This window comes from Glycine max, chromosome 18 (assembly GCF_000004515.6).
Source record: "Glycine max cultivar Williams 82 chromosome 18, Glycine_max_v4.0, whole genome shotgun sequence".
In the NCBI taxonomy this organism is placed as follows: Eukaryota; Viridiplantae; Streptophyta; class Magnoliopsida; order Fabales; family Fabaceae; genus Glycine; species Glycine max.
In genome coordinates this window covers 38,702,725-38,720,196 of record NC_038254.2, presented here as the reverse complement: position 1 = coordinate 38,720,196, position 17,472 = coordinate 38,702,725, and the positions used below count along the sequence as shown (strand labels likewise).

Sequence of the window (17,472 nt, the reverse complement as noted above, 5' to 3'; positions counted from 1 at the left end):
TGATTTCTCTGCCGAGGCTGACAAGTGGATGAAAGGGGAATCTAGAAGAAGAAATCCTGATAGGCAGCTAGGAATTGGGACCGGCCATGTGGGACTTCGTCGCGCATCACAGACATAGTGATGATTGATTAATAATGGGTTTACATTTATTGATGTTTTACATTTTCATGTACTTTGTATTGTTTTTTTTCCATGTTTTAACATTGTCATGTACTTTGTATGGTTGTTTCCATGTTAATTTTATATTATTGTCACTTTAACGTTCAATCTTATTGTGCAATGCTTTTAAAATAAATTACGATAATGTCACTGACACATAAATGTGTTTAAGAATAACAAAAAAGAAGTAAACATTTCATTATCATATGATCTAATAAATGACATCAACAACTGCCTTGTTGAGATTGCAATGGACAATTACGCCGGTTGTGTCCTACTTCCCACATCTGCCACACTTGTAGCGACTTTGCGATGGCTCCCTCCAATCCATTTCATTTCTTAATCGAGTTGATCTTGGCCTTCCTTTTTTGTCACGAATAAAACTTGGATCAGGCACAAGTGTCCACGGGTCATCAGATGGGACAATCGCATCGTCATTCCCAAGAGGCCACCATTGTGCGGAGTAAGCACGTAATATGTAGTCATTTGTGTACACAACATCTATATATTGATAGAAGTTGATGCTAACAGTACCACACGCAACAATGATATGAGAGCACGGATAGTGGTAAGTAGTAAATTGTCCACATTGACAGTAGCGCTCATTCAAGTTAACTGTCCATTTATGTCCACCTCGTTGAGTCATAGGGTCGAAAGCCTCCTCAACCTCAAATATTGTTCTCTGAATATCATATGTCCGAACAATGTGAGAACAAGCCTTTTCTTGATTTTCCCGAAGTTTTTTCATGACGTGTGAGCAATATATTTGACCATCGCGTATTTCCCTTTGTGCTTGACGACCACGATCAACAAAATACTTTCGACACCTGCTGTATGTTGACTTCACAAGGGCAGTTATTGGTACATTGCGACATCCCTTAAAAACTTTATTTACACATTCGGATAGATTGGTTGTCATATGACCGTATCTACGGCCTTCTTTGTCATATGCCATTGTCCATTTTTCTTTTGAGATCTTCCCAATCCATGCTTTTACTGGGGGACTCAGCTCACAAAATTTATCAAAATTTCTATCAAAAATATGCTTACACGGGGTGTATCCTGCACATAATAAATTATCCACATTAGTCAAATTTGCATAACAAATAACATATATGTTATATATGAAATAATATATGTTAGATATGAAATGTTACCTAATTTTTTTAACATTTCTTTTTGTTTCCCATTCTTAAATTTGTGATTAAAATTACTTGCAATGTGGCGCACGCAATACACATGATACGCATGAGGAGGTTGCCACCCAAGTGCTTCATTCGCAACAGCTGCCTTTATACTTGCATGACGATCAGAAATGAGACAGATACCATCTTTATATGTGACATGTTCACGCAAGTGTGCCAAAAACCATGACCACGCTGTTAATGTTTCCCCCTTAACCACAGCGAATGCAAGCGGAAGAACATGACTATTTCCATCTTGTGTTGTTGCAATTAACAGCGTACTGCGATACTTCCCATACATGAATGTACCATCAACTTGTATGACTGGTTTGCAATATTTAAAAGCCTCTTTGCATTGACCGAAGGTCCAAAAGACTCGATGGAACTGTCGGTGTTCACGGCTGACAGTATTGCCAACAACAAAATCATCATCACAAATTTGATAATACGATCCTGGCGAATGATTTTGCATGTGTTTCAGCCATGACGGAAGAACGGCATAAGACTCATCCCAGTCGCCATATTCAATTGTTATTGCCTTTTGCTTTGCCTTCCACGCTTTCCTGTACGAAATGTTGTAATTAAACATTCCATTGATCCTCTCTTGAATCAAAGAAATCTTGAGTGACGGATCTTCTTTGATCATCCCTATAAAAATAAGTACGAAAAATTATTGTACACCACACCAACAAACACAAAAAAAAGGATAAATAAGAATGAAAATTTATAATCATACCTAGTACACAAGTGGCAATCAAATCAGAATCCAATTTATCATGGTCTTGAGTTATACTCATATTCAAGCAACTGTGTGGTCCTCCCCATTGCGTAACTTTCCATGTATCAGTTTTTTTTTATAAAATTGCCCTCATATAAAAAGGGCATGGGATGTCATCGCTTCTATTTCCACAACAGACGACATATTTCTGCGATTTAGATTCAACAACTTTGAAACTTTGATGCACTTTCATTACATATTGTTGTAATGCATTTTTTACTGCGCTTTTGGTATCAAATTCCATACCAACATATAATTCTTGACCCATATTAAAATTTGATTCCATATCTAAACCGCAAATTTCTTCTTGGTCAGGATAACTCCAATTAATATTACTATAGTGAGAAGCAGAATCCCAAAATGGAGTCTGACTTCCACCTACAAAAACAATATACCAAAAATTTATAATTCAAGGGTAGAGAATTATTTAAATATTATAATATTTATTTATATATAACAATAAATATACCTTCTCCCGATTGCACAACTGTAAGTGGTTCGATCAAACGGGCAGCTTCATCATCTGTGTCAGACATTTCATTAATATCCTTATCCTCATCTAGTGAGTCCTCAGCGTATGAATTAGATATTAAATAATCATCATCATCAAAATCTTCTTCTGAATTTGTTCCAACTGTTGCACTACCCGATTCATTGTGAGACATATTATTTCCGCATGATAACAATGAATTTGTCAAATTAATTGCAGAAGCACCCGCAACATCAACTTCAACACATAATTCTATGACAGACATTTCTTGTTGTTGTTCAAAACTTTGAATTATTGTTTCAACTTCTTCATCGTCACAAATTTGCAGTGCAATATATTTACCTGCAACTAAAAATCTACAAGTGATAGTAGATATACTTTCATGTTTTTGTAATTTTACCTTGTCGTGTATCCTTTTTTTTAAACTCTCAAAACTAATACCACGCTTTATTTGAATAGCTTTTTTAGGGCCTTCAAATGTGATACCATCATCAGTTTCATACATCTTACCATTTAAATAGACGAGTGTAATAATTGAATTCATTTTTCAAAAATATACCTACAATAAATAATTAATGTCGTCAACAAACAATAATATAAAAAATATATTAACATAACATAAATTATTAACCTAAAATAAATTAACAACAACAAATTACTCTAAATAAATGAAATTACTGTCACAACAATTTCCTACTTCGCACACGAATGACGCAAAACAATCGGCATTTATTTTTAATGTCTATGTATAAATTTTGGCTATTAAAAAAATATACCAACAACATCAATAATTATGAGCTTAACTAATAATAATAATAATGTGCTAGACATAAAAACTACTACAATAAATAATTATTGTCATCAACAAACAAATATATCATAATTATAACCAAAAAATAAATTATTAAGTTACCAAAAATTACTAATTATCACACAAAAAATATAAACAAAATTACTATTTCATTTTATAATTCATGTCAATTTGTTTATGCACCTACAAAATATAATCATTATTATCATCACCAAAATAAATATTAATTAATGCTATAATGTATTGAAGATAAAAAATATTTACTAGTTTTGAACAAAATTTCTAACCGGTACGTTTCAACTCAGCTTCAAGGTTTCCAAATGAGCTTGATTTTTGTGTGAAAATGAAACGGAGGGCAGATGGTTTTATAGGGAACAGGGACGTGCCAGGGGCCCCACCACTAGTGGAAGTGCCTGCCAGGCTACCACTAGTGGTCGCGCCTGGCAGGTAGGCACGACTGGTAGCGCCTGGCAGGCAGGCACGACCACCCCTGTCACATCAGGCACGACCACCCCTGTCACATCGTCCTGTCCAGACAAGTCACGTGTCGCGTTCTGGTGGAACGCGCTCCTCAGGTAGGCGCTTTGTAGTAAAATAACAGACCCCCTTGATAAATAAAAATAAAACAGACCCATTTTGATAATTAATTTGTAAAAGGGATCCAATTTGGTGATTTTGTCTGTCATCATTATTAAATGCAGAAAGAAACTTTTTAAAAAATCTATAAATTAAAACTAAAAATTAAAAAAAAACTAAATTTAACCGCGTTTAAATGGATTAAAAATATATCTGTTCATGTTAACTTGTGCTGGGAAAGTAAGCTGACATGGCTCGTCATTCTCTTGTTCGAAGGTTAAAAAGTGTACCTTTGTGCTTTGATTTAATATTATATAAGTTACGAAAACTAACTTATCAAAAGTGTAGTGGTGGTGCAGTTGGCTATCGCATAGGTCTCATAGCTTCTGAGTTATCCTGAGGTCGAGAGTTAAAGCCTCCCACACCCCGAAAAAGAATGATATTGTCACAGAGTGAATAGGCATTTGGCTGCCCAAAACTGAGAAGGGTCCCAAGCAGAATAGCAGTCCCAGACGGGCTCGGTGAGCGTGTTGGGGGCGGGACCAAACCCGGAGGTGGCGATGCCGGGGCGAGGCGGAGATGGAGGATTTGGGGAGGGGAGGGGGCGGAGGGAGGTTGGAAGAGATGAAGGGGGAAGGGGCAGCGGAGACGAAGACGGAGATGGGGACGGAGGCGCGTGGGGGACTGGGGGGTCTCGCCGAAGGGACTAATTGGTGAACGCTGGCATTGATGAGCACCCAACAACAAAATGATCACTGCACTTCACTTCCTTTCGTCTCCTTAATCAACCTTGCGTGCTGTTTATATAAATTATTATTATATTCCTCACTTTTCTTTTTTCAATCCTAAGGAATGCAATTATGCATTTGATTTGATGCGTATTTAGATTAATTTATTCACATTTAATTTAACGTGCCACGGTAAAAATTGAATTTTAACATTAAAGATTTATTGGAACAACAGACAAATATAAAGATAAATTATTTTTTTACATTTTAAAAAAGATAGAAACTACTAAAATAAATGTAAGATCAAAATGCGTATTCACTCCTTTAAAAATATTGTAGAAGAATATCATTTTTCAAATTTTTATTATCTTTTTATTTATCATTAATTTTTATTGTCTTAGTACGATAGTTAAAAATATACAAGTAAAATTTTTTAGTTAATTCACGAGGATGAATAATTTATTTAAAGTTACATTAATATCTAAACTATTATGGTAAAACTATATTTTTTTATTATAATTTTAATTTCAATATATTTTTTTTATGGCTATCTCTTTCTTGATTTAAATATTTTATTGAATATTTTATTTTACAAACATGGAAAGTATAAAAAATATGGATGATTATTTTAATTAAAATTGTAAATAAAAATTTAGACTTAAATTACCATATAAAATATAACATACGGGTATAAATATTTTTATAAAAAAAGTTGAAAATTTAGTCTAATTTCATATTGATAAAGTTTTTTACTAAATATTTTTGTCCAATCAAAGTTAAAATTTATTTTAAACAATTAATATTTATTTAATTGAATAACAAAAATCAAATATCAATATAATCACTTTTATTTTTTTTCACACAAAATTAGTGTCTAAAACTAATTTTTAAACAAATAATTATTTATTATTTATTTATTAATTTTAACTTATATAAATTATTCATAATTTTCTTCTAACTGGACAATTTTTAATTTTATTTTATAATATGCATATGTCAATATATTAAAATAAATTTTTTACATAAAGTAAAAGATGATTTTTTTTTTTTTTTTTTTTGTGAAGAGGAGGGCCTAAATCTCCAACAAAGAGATATTATTATCACGAGAGAACGAAATCGACGCTACATCAGCAATAACTTTAAGAGAAATAAAATCTGGAACAAAATAAATTTTTTTGCACTCCTCTCCATTGGACAGACCAAACTTAGCAAGTTTTTATTTTTTTATTTTATTTTTTATAATAGCAAGTAAAAATGTTATATTTAATTCACGGGATGAACAATTTACCTAAAGTTACATTAATATTCAAATTATTGTGGTTAATTTATATTTTTCATTATAATAAATAAAATTTGAATGTAATTTTTTATAGTTGTCTCTTTCCTAATTTAAATAATTTTTTGAATTTTTTATTTTATGATCATAGAAAGTATAAAAATAAATAACAAATGAGGATGAATATTTTACATGAAAAATATAAAGATTATTTTAAACTTAACTTACCATATAAACTATATAAAATATAACATACAAGGAGAACATTTGTTTATAAAAAAATAAAAAATTAAATTGAATTTATAAGAATAATTTTTTTGTCCAATTTAATATTTATTTTACATAATTAATATATATATATATATATATATATATATATATATATTTAATTACATAAAATATCAAATATCAACACAATGACTAAATAAATAAAAATCAACATGATCACTATTATTTTTTCACGCAAAATTAGTGTCTAAAGTTGTCTTTTAAGTAAAAAATATTCATATTTTATTTATTATCGTCTCACTTGAATAAATTTTTATTATTTTCTTCTACAAGAACAAAATTTAATTTTCTTGTATACTTTGATATGCATTTATCAATATATTAAAATAACAATTATATATAAACTATAGCACATATAAATGGTTTTATCTAAAATCTTAAATTTTTAACCCGTCACCAATCAAAATCTAACAGGGTATATAAAAGAGTAAGAGAAAGAAAAAGGAATACAATAAATATTTATACTTATTGGTCTCATCAAGATACTATGTTCATTCCTTAGCGTTCAACCAAGACTTTTATTGACAAGCAACACAATTATAATGAATCATGTCGGTCAATGCGCAATTCTTGTTTAACTTTACTTTTCTAGACACTTTAACCAAAAAATTCTTTAAACAAATTTCTTCAAACTCAACACTTTAACACAAGTGCTTGAAAGGAAGAGTAAAAATGGATTATTGTTTATATAAGCACAATTACAATAAATGGAGACAATGTTTAGAAAAAAAAAGAACTCGCAAAGTATTCGTAATGAAATTAGACATTTTTAATTTGCTCTACATGATTGGGGATAAATGTTAGTAATAATTCAGAATTTAGTCTTGTTCTACAGAATAAAAGAAGACTATTTATAAGGACTAAAAATTAGTCTACTAGTCTAAGACAATCTAACCCTTAGTTATAATGATAACAAATAAGGCAAAAGACTAATTAGTATATGATAAAGTTTAATGATTTGTCCAAACTACATATGGTCCTAACATTTCATTAAGTAACTTGGTATTTCTGAAACCCGTTTCTTTTGTCAACACATTCTCAAGCTTCGTCTGAAATTTACATCTAATAAGAAAATCAACAAGAACTAGAAGCATTTCAAAGATTTAAAGACAAAATGGCATATACTACAAACTCGAGTCTTTGTCTAAGTAAGGAAAGACAAAAAAAAAATGTTTACAAATTCTCATATGTTAAAAGACCATATTGGTACAAAAATAAAGTAGACAAGACAATGTTGCAGATAAAGTCAACGTACCTAAAGCACTAAGTCGGAAACTTCTACTTGCTATCAAAGAAAGTACCAAAAGCGAAGATAAATTATACACTTTATCATAATATTCATGGACTCTTGCTAGTGTGGGAGACCTAACTAAGTCTCTCGTGGTGAAAAACTCACCCTAATTGTTGGATACATAGTTATTTAAATGGGTGGTCTCGATTATTATGGGGTAACCCATTGTAAGAAGTTTTTACAATTGATACAAAATTAAATTTATTTCCTCACAATGACTAAATTTAAATTTGTTCATAAAACTTTAAGATTCAACAAGATATAGAGATCAGAAGAAAAGATACCACAATTGCATTTATAAGCTGTATTTATTTGTAAAAGATAAAACTAATTAGCTAACTAATTAAGCTAATTACAAAATTCGTGATTACAAACTATGTTATATATATATATTTCAAATAATGTTTCCTTCATATTAATATACTAATTAAAAATAATTTTAATTTTAAATTCAAATTTTAATATCAAATAACATGGAGAGTAAAAAGAAAAGTGCACTAAATTATACAAGTTCATATAAATTCAGTTGCATGTTTTTAATTTTAAAAACTTAGTTTCATTAACCACTTATACATTTTCTTAACGAAAATTAATCACTTCTAAATTATATAATGATTTTGAAGAGAATTCATACAATTTGATTACAAAATAAATATAAATAAATTAAAATAATTCATGTTTATTAATTTACAATGACTTCCAGAAAAAAAATATAATCTATCGCCGTCTGTGGGAATCGAACCCACGACCACGTGGTTAAAAGCCACGCGCTCTACCAGCTGAGCTAAGACGGCTAGTGCATTAATAAATCACAACCTTTAGTTTATATAAGTTTTGTATTCTAATATAGAGTGACCTCCACCACTCGACATGTGCTCTTGAAGCTCCTACGAATTCGAATTAGCAAAACCTGGGATCAACAATGGCGGAAATCTCCGATTCGCCATCAACTTCAAAATCCGCCGAAGAAAACACCCAAACTCAAACGCCAGAATCTGACCTGAAAACCACGCGAAACACAAAACCCGGCGTCAAACGCCTCATCATCAGCGTCACTGTGCTCTTCTCTTTCATCCTAGGTTCCTTCTTCTCTCACACACTCTTTTCTCATCTTCAACTATTTTGCTTATTTATTTGTTTATTTATTTATTTTTGGTGTTTGCAGGTTTTCCTCTTCTGTGGAAATCCATCGAAATCTACCGCGCGCCGCTCCCGTTCGATCGAATCGACGCCTTCTCCTCCCAAATCGAATCGAAACCCTTGTCCTTCCCATGCCACTTTCAAGCCATTTTCATCGGTTTCGATTTCGATTTCAAGGTTTCGCACGACGATGTAGGAGCCGCGATCGCGAGGAAAATGTCGGACCTAAGTCACGGCGGCGGTTGCGGCGGATGTGGTGGTAATTACTCTGTTGCCGTGGCGGTGGACAGGGGAGACATTAATGCGTTTGATTTTGGCGAGAAGCTGAGAGGTAGTGACGAGGATGCTGATGAATTGGTGAAGAGTGTGGTGAGTGAGTATGGAGGAGGGAATGCGTATAGCGTTGTGGTGGTGAATGAAGAGGGGGAGGTGAGGAGTGTGGTGGGGAAGTATAGGCATGCGTGGATCGTGGGGCGGGTTGAGGAGGAGGAGGCAGTGTTGCATGTGGCTGAGGTTTTTGTTAAGGTTTTTGTTAATGGCGGGGACGTGGAGGGTTCAGTTCGCAGCGAGTTTATGCCTGTTGGTGCTGATGGGAGGATTGTTCTCTCTTTCAGTTTACTCAATGCAGACCCTCGAGATTGGATATATGATTGGTATGAATTGTGAAATGGAATGATTGAGGTTTTGTTTGTGTTATATAAAGAGTTGGTATATGATTTGATTTGTAAAAGGTGCTGCTTGTGTTCCACTGGTGCTTGAAACAAGTTTTCATTTATGCAAATTAGTTATTGGAGGGACGAAATATTTGCAAAGTTGATGACTTAGTAGGAAAACTTGTTAGCATGTTGACACTTCTGAAGATTAGGTACATAGATGTGCATTTTCATGAACCAATAAAGCAACTGTAGTGTAATTGTAAAATATGTACTTCTGAAAATTGGGGCAGATAGAGAATGTAAATGTTAAATATACCAATGACTCTTGAATATTCAATCATGCTGATGTTGGTGATTTTATGGTGGGTTAAAGGCAAAGATTAATCATGCTGATGTTAAATATTCAATCAACCTGTTATATAATGTAGGTCCATCTTTGCTTGTCAGGTCAGGAATATTTTCTTATGTATCTTTTGAATAGTATCAATTTGAAGTTTTTGTGACGATCATCTTGTAGGAATTTTCGTGAAATTGATGAGACTTTGTTACGACCAGTGATTGAGGCTTTACAACCTATAGCAAACATCACTGTTGAAAGCCAGGTGAAATCTCGTAAATGAACAGTTACAAGAGTCATTGGATACCATAGATTGAATGCTTTATTGTTCTTCCTATTTGGCAGGTTTTGTACCATACACCAAAGTCTTCATTTTCTTACTGGGATGATAAGCATGGAAGCCACATGTTTAGAACCGAGGATCTTCCTTTCTTCGTATGTTCTATCTAAGGCTTTGAATTATCATTTATAATATTCAGTTTATTTGGATACAACTATCATGTATTTACGTCTAAATTGTAACTTTGCAAACTTATCAATTGGATAAATGGTGTAAGTTTCCGCACAAGCACATGACATATTAGCATGATGTCTAGCTTATAAAATGGTGGTATATTGATCATCCAGGGCTTTCTTTATCTTTTAAGTTATGTCTGAGTTCTTTTTAATTTTAGATTTGGTTCAAGTTATATACTTTATTATGGGAAACCTGCTCTGCTGTCTTTTTTTTATTTTTTTATTTATTTTCCTTGTCCTATTTTTTCAATGTTTCTCCTATCTGGTGAGATATTATAATAGTATATTTATGACATGAATGTTTGTATCTGAAACAGGTGAATTCAAATGAGTGGCACTTGGATACTTCTGTTGCAGCAGGAGGAAGGTCAAAAGTATTGCAACTCGTGGTGTATATTACTTTAACTTGATCCTACATTTATTTACTTTTTGTTTGCCACAAACCTGAACATAGAATTTGTTTTATTCATTATACTGTATATAGTCTTTGTGTTAAATGGGGGGAAAATGAAATTACTTCTGACTCATTCTCTTACTGATACACATATTCTCAAGTGTCTGATTCCAGCTTGTTTATTATGTTATGCTGTAAGACAGGCTTACATTTTAAGCTTCCTCTTTATGTCAGGTATATACCATCTGCAAAGGAGTGTCCACTTCAACTGGAGCTTCCAAATGGGGAGATCTCTAAAACTAACGGCTTTATATCTCCAGTTATTCATCTTACCTCCAAAATTTCCTTATGCACTTTTTTGTATTATAATCTTATAATTACCAAGTCTGTTAACATTATGGAGCACCTATTCTGGAATGTTGCAGATGTGGGGAGGTGTTGTTGTCTGGAATCCCCAAAGCTGTATAAAAGATTTTGAAAGTATGGATCCAGTTAGGCATACGATTTCTCCCCAGGTTTGCCTTTGACTCATTAGTTGGCACTCTATGTTTGACGATAATTGCTTCTCAGAAAGCTGGGAAAAAAATGGCATTATTTCTCCATATTAAGCTAATCTAGGCATGCACATATAGTCACAGTCATGTAGATTATCATAAATTCTCTTGCCAAACATTGAAGCATACCTATTCTAAAACAGGATCTCCTGAAGCTTTTTGAGGTTCTCATGGGGCAGTTGCGGCAACTCCTTGGTCTGAAGTCAGATAACCTTTATGTTGGTGAGTCAGGCACATCTATTCTCCTAGGCAGTGAAAGAGGTTTCACAGAATGGTAAGAATAATAGTCCTTTTTCTACCCTTTACAGAAATTATTAACTACATATTTTATGAAGTACTGGTAAGAATAATAGTCCTTTTTCTTTGTTTTGTTCTACTAAGATATATTGAAAGCTTGATACTGGCTACTTGTGTTTAACTCAATAATGGAAGTGCTGGATGAGTGTTATATTTCAACTTTATTTATTTTCACAAGTTCCTGTGGTGAGCATATGTCCTGAAGGGGAAAATCTTATTGAACTGAATACTTTTGTAATTGATTATGTACTCCCTTAAGTTCCAAATTGAATGGATTGTAAATAAAAAAAAGTATGATTAAGTCTGACTCAGAAGAATTGTGGTACATAAAGCATTAGTTGGATACTACTATTAGCTGTAAGAAATTGATATATATTTGCCATATCAAGATTGTGTCAGAAGAAGAGACGAAGATTGCTGTTTTCCATGTAGCCAACAATTTGGGCCACTCCATAGGTGTCCTGAAAGGAAGTTAAGAGTGTTTATTTTGGGGGGAAATGAAGGGGGAGAAGGAGAATTTGAAAGGGTTAAATTGATGGAACCAAATTCAAATGTTGATATGAAAGGTACAGTTTCCTTATTTCAGCTGCTTCTGTACTTGGGAGGCATTGATAGGAAGCCCTGAATTAAGCAGTTATTTTTGTACTAATTTTTTATTAGTCAGTTCTATGCTAGTTTGACAGTTATAATGATATATAGGTGGTGTCACATACTATAATAAGACAAGGTGTCACATTGTTATTTCTAGTGTTTTGAGGGAGGAAACTTCTTGTTGGGGGGAAACCTTGTATTTGTTGAAGTTTGTACTCATATCTGGCTTAAAACACCAGATTATTTCTATAATTTATTAGGAATTCAGTGTATTTATTGAGTCCAACATGCACCCCTCTTTGATTATTCTATTGCTATTTTTCTTTCTTTCTTATACAATAGGGACTTTACATAGTCACTCACTCATTCTCTGTATCCTTTAGGTTGGTTGTGTTGCTCTATTTTCATTCTTCTAAAATGAGGGCTTAACTTGGTCACTTGTTCGCTTTATGCGCACTTTATTTGGCTATATAAATGCTTTGTTCTCCTTCTAACTTATGACATGGCATATGGACATATGGTGAGATATTTCTCTGTTTGTCAGAATTCTAGTTTAAAATCACCCCATTGAGCACTATACATCATTTATATATGTTTTATGCTTTCTTTTTTACGTGTCTCTGAATCTTAAGACTCATTATATGTATCATGATTAAAAAGTTATCTTGATGATTTACGTTATGAATCGTGACTTGATAGCCTTGTAGTTGTCAATTAATAGATTGACGCTAGACCACATGGTATTGTTTGATGCCATTAAAGCTACACATTTAGCTTGGAATGGTGGCATAATTGGAAATTCCTGTGAATGTATGAATACATGATTTTGATGATGTCAAAGAATAATCAAACAAGGTTACTTCAAAGGATAAACATTGCTTCAAGATTAATGCAAGGTTGCTTCAACAAACAAAGCCTTGCTTCAAGATTAACTCAAGATCAAGTCTTGCCTCAAAACAAAGTGTTTCCAAGACATCCAAGGCTCTGGTAATCGATTACCAAGCAGTGTAATTGATTACCAGAAGACAAGTTTGCAAATCAGTTTTTTAAAAGGGTTTGTAATTTGAATTTTGAATGTTTAATCGATTATCATTGATGTGTAATCGATTACCAGCAATGAAACTCTTGAAATTCAAATTGAAAAGTCATGACCCTTCAAAATATAACTGTGTAATTGATTACTAGAAACCTGTAATCGATTACCAGTGAAGAATTTTAGAAAAAACTTTTTGAAAAGACACATCTCTTCAAATCATTTTTGAAAAGGCACAAAGGGCTTATAGATATGTGTGTGTCTGACTTCAAAAAGCAAGAGATATTCTAAGAGAACTTCATTGCCAAATGCTCTCTCAACAACTCTTGAGCAAACACTTGCAAATCTATTGAGAGTTTATTCAAGAACTTCAATTTGTATCATTCAATCTAAAAGAGAGAAATCTTTCTGTTTATCTCAGAAAGTTAGTTGTAATCAAAAGAATGGTTGTCTCTTGAATTGTTAGTTTCCTGAACACAAGGGAAATGGATTCCTTGGGTGTTCAGAAGTTGTAAAAAGGAGTTTTACAAAATTAGTGAAAATCTCAAGTGGGTTGCTTGAGACTGGACGTAGGCACGGGAAGTGGTCGAACCAGTATAAATTGAGTTTGCATTTCTCTTTTCCTTTATCTCATTTATGTTATTGCAATTAGTTTTGTCTTGCATGTTTAAAAGAACATTGTTAAATTGATTGCTTTTTCTTCTTCTTCTTCTTCTTCTTCTTCTTCTTCTTCTTCTTCTTCTTCTTCTTCTTCTTCTTCTTCTTCTTCTTCTGCATTCGAAGTCTATCATTTAAAAATGAGGTTAAAGTTTATTAGTGGAAAAATTTTAAAACTTAATTCACCTCCATCTTAAGTTATTGAGACCATTTGTTCAACAATTCCTTACATTTCTGTTGTGTGCATGTGTATATGATTATTTTCTTTTCTTTTCGTGTAAGTATTAAATCACTCTGTGGTGATTCTTGTGGGGACTTGTGTGTAGGGAGTTGGATGTTTTGTCACGGAAGCATATATGCTTTAATCTTCATTCATGTGCTACTACGCTTGGATCACTTTCTAGATTGGTATGTTTGCCAATTAAGTTTCTCCATCAGTCTGTTTCAGCTGGCTACTGTTTATTCAAATATTGTCAAACTTTAGCTGGCTACTGTTTATTCAAATATTGTCAAACTTTCATTCCATGCAGGTACAATCATTGCCAAGGATGATTATCATGGATGAGATTGGAAAACAGGTGATTTGTTAGACTCAACACTTCTTGATTCTTAGACTTATGTTGGATGATACTATTTATGATGTCCATCATATGCTATTAGGTGATAGGGTGTTGAACTTATGGATTTAGTGTATGTGTTAGTATTCATTTTAGGTAAAATAGTGTTTTTTTCCTTTGCCTTTAGTTGCAAAAATCTTTAAGTCTATGATATATAATTTCAGATTTTGGTAAAAAAACATGGTACTCTGAATTTCAGCTGTATTAATATAATTCAGTCGGTTGTATATAATCACTTTTCCTGATGAATTGATACAAAAATGTTTTGTCTAATCTTTAGTTTCTAAATGATGTTGTGGAATACCTTTTCTTCTCAATATTTTCTGATGGTCTTCGAGCAGGTTAAGTTTTCTCTTGAGGCTGCAAAATTTGCTCAAAGTAATGCATCTATTGGAATATATAATGCTTCAGCTGGTACACTTTTCATAGACTTTGCGTTAATTTCAAAAGCTTGTTACCAACTTTGGTGATGATTACTGCCTGATTTCTACTGCTAAAATATGATTAATCTCTTGTCAGTATCATCAAGACAATCAAGATCTCTGGCAGAGGATGCCTTTTTTCATCCTTCAATTATGTCCATAAGCTATTATTCATTTGAGCACTGCTTTGCCATCTATTCGGTTTGTCCTTGAACTCTTCTCTATACCTTATAGGTTATATAGGACGGCTTCTTTGGATTGATACACTTGACCTATAGATGATTACTCCATATTCATGGTCATCTTTACATTTTGGCATGCTTTATTAGGAATGCGGATTATGCATCTGACATGATTCTTGTTTAATTTGACAAGATTTTTATCATACATGTAAGAAGTAAATATTAAGAGATTGGAAGAACCATGGTATCCATGAAAAGATTTCATTTATGGAAGCTTGAATTGAATGTTCTCTTTAGCCTTTATTTGAAAGTTGCTTTACTTTGTTCTTTATGTAAATCTAAATATTAAGATATTGGAAGAACCATGGTATCAATAAAAAGATGTCGTTTACAGAAGCTTGAATTGAATGTTCTCTTTAGCCTTTATTTGAAAGTTGCTTTACTTTGTTCTTTATGTAAATCTAAATTCTTTCTGTTTCTTCACCAACATCATAATTTTTGTTGTTACTGTCTCTTGCTGTTAAAATGAGGTCAATGAACAGTTCATGGAACTTAAGTTGAGACACAATTTTAAGCTGCAATTGATTGTCATGATTCTTTTTTCCTTCTATCCCTGCAGCCATTTTTTCTGCCAGTTACTATGCATGTCCTCCTTGCTGCTTTACGAGAATGGAAAAGGTACAAGCAAGAAAATAGGAAGTACTTAGCATCGAAGGCCAAAGTAAAAGTTTCATAATCCTGTTGAGCAGTGATGACAAGATGAAGCAACTTTGCTGGTGGTTGGGGCCTAGCGTTTGGTGAAGCACTTCAAACTAAGTAGTAAAGCCTTCTTCCTCTCTCTTCTCAAGACCTGCCGCATTGTGAATTGTGATGAAAATGACAATGTTGACACGATCCTTACGGGGCATGTGATATAATTGGAGCACGGCAATGTTGGCATGGCGGCTTTTGACTGTACCGTAGTTATGAGTAGATTGAGGGTAAAAGATGCACTTTACTAAAATTTCATACCCGAGTTGTTGAAAAATCTCATTACTAATCTGTGAAATGTATCAATCGAGTATCTTCATGCTACTGTGCACTGAAATGATATTGTGAATGAAAGCAACGCCATTGACTAGATTTTGTTGAATTGTGTTTATCATTGTATGTGATTTCTTAATGTAATATTTGATATTTACATCCATTGTAATTCTTATTTTTCTCACCTCTCCTCACTGAACCAGTAGATCCTTGGGGGAGCAGAAAATATGGAGAAATATGAGGAAATCTTATCTATTGCATTTTTTTAGGAACTGCATATATCTGAGAATACAACGTTGCTCTGAACTGATGCCATTGATAAATCACTAGAAGACTGATAAATGTGGAGAGAATGCCAACTAATTGGCTATGTTTTCTCTATTTGTTTATTTTTTCTTAATTCCTACAACGATGGAAATCGATTGGATGTTTCAATTTTGACATGCCAAAAATTAGTTACACACTCTAACTTAAAGTGTTAAATTTTCTTATGAACACGGGGTTACAAAATTGTATGAACACAATTAAAGACCTAAAAAGAAATCTCGAAGTAATTCGTAGAGTTCAATAACTATTATTATTTTCAATTTGGAATTCTTATTAATTACGGATTCTTCCATTAAATCAATCAAATGAAGGAAAGTTGCTGGTGTTAGAGTCATGATATTTGTATAAAAAAATATGCTAATAATGTGCATAAACTTTAAAGAAATAGAAAAATGTCCAGAGGTTACAATTACAATGAACGCTAATACGGAACAAGAATATAATTACAGACGAATTTTAGAGCAAATGTAGGAATCTAACACAACCCAGACAGAATATATCATATTACGTGAACAAGAGCAGGAGGACGAGCAAGAAAATTATTTTTAACACATGAACCAGATGAGGGAAGAGAGTCTGCAGAGAATACTTTCTAGAGATACATATTGGTTTTCAATCGTCATTCAGTGTTCAAATCGAAGAGTTTTTAAATCTTCTGTATTCCAGTGTAGTTCTAGTGAGCAAAATGTTGTGTTTTGCAAGGAAGAGGGTTTGTGTGACACAAGGTACTTCAACTTTCATGAGCTTCTAAGAGTGAGAACGCCAAAGGGGTACATAGCAGTGTTGGTATACACAATATGCTATAAACTGCTTAGTTTTAGAAGCTACTAATTTCATGGAATCTCAATGAACACATCAGTCTCCATGCCATATTGCCATGTTAGTTCCATTCAATGAAGAAGAAAAAAAGCAAATACGTGCAAACCATGGAAATTTTCATTTAATCCGAATATTGAGGGAGTTTGTTTAAGCTTAAAATAAGTTCTTTTAAAACAAGTGATTTATGTATACGTGATTTTACAAAAGCATAATGTGTATTTATGTTTGGTTACAATTATAAAAAAAAAAATCACTTTTTTTAATTAAAAGTGATTATTAACTTGTTTGGATATGACAAGTGGAGAAGTGTTTCTTATTCCAAAATT

At 32.7% G+C, this 17,472-nt stretch overlaps 2 protein-coding genes and 1 non-coding gene across 3 annotated transcripts; 1 reads left to right on the top strand and 2 right to left on the bottom strand.

The window, feature by feature from the left end:
• Nucleotides 1-433: 433 nt before the first annotated feature.
• LOC113000203 (uncharacterized) lies at nt 434-2,876 on the bottom strand. The gene is made up of 4 exons (XM_026126878.2): nt 2,591-2,876; nt 2,368-2,499; nt 1,374-1,991; nt 434-1,221 (listed from the first exon to the last, which is right to left on the bottom strand). The coding sequence occupies exons 1-4, from the start codon at nt 2,874-2,876 to the stop codon at nt 434-436; spliced, it is 1,824 nt and encodes a 607-aa protein (XP_025982663.2).
• Nucleotides 2,877-8,302: 5,426 nt separating this feature from the next.
• Nucleotides 8,303-8,375, bottom strand: TRNAK-UUU (transfer RNA lysine (anticodon UUU)). Its single transcript has one exon. It is a non-coding gene; the product is annotated as a tRNA-Lys (tRNA).
• Nucleotides 8,376-8,457: 82 nt separating this feature from the next.
• Nucleotides 8,458-16,163, top strand: LOC100806440 (GPI transamidase component PIG-S). Its single transcript, XM_003551348.5, has 13 exons — nt 8,458-8,660; nt 8,747-9,374; nt 9,895-9,979; nt 10,060-10,149; nt 10,548-10,621; nt 10,859-10,943; nt 11,050-11,139; nt 11,322-11,452; nt 14,083-14,164; nt 14,287-14,334; nt 14,715-14,787; nt 14,893-14,996; nt 15,597-16,163. The coding sequence occupies exons 1-13, from the start codon at nt 8,504-8,506 to the stop codon at nt 15,711-15,713; spliced, it is 1,764 nt and encodes a 587-aa protein (XP_003551396.1). The 5' UTR covers nt 8,458-8,503; the 3' UTR covers nt 15,714-16,163.
• Nucleotides 16,164-17,472: the final 1,309 nt, after the last annotated feature.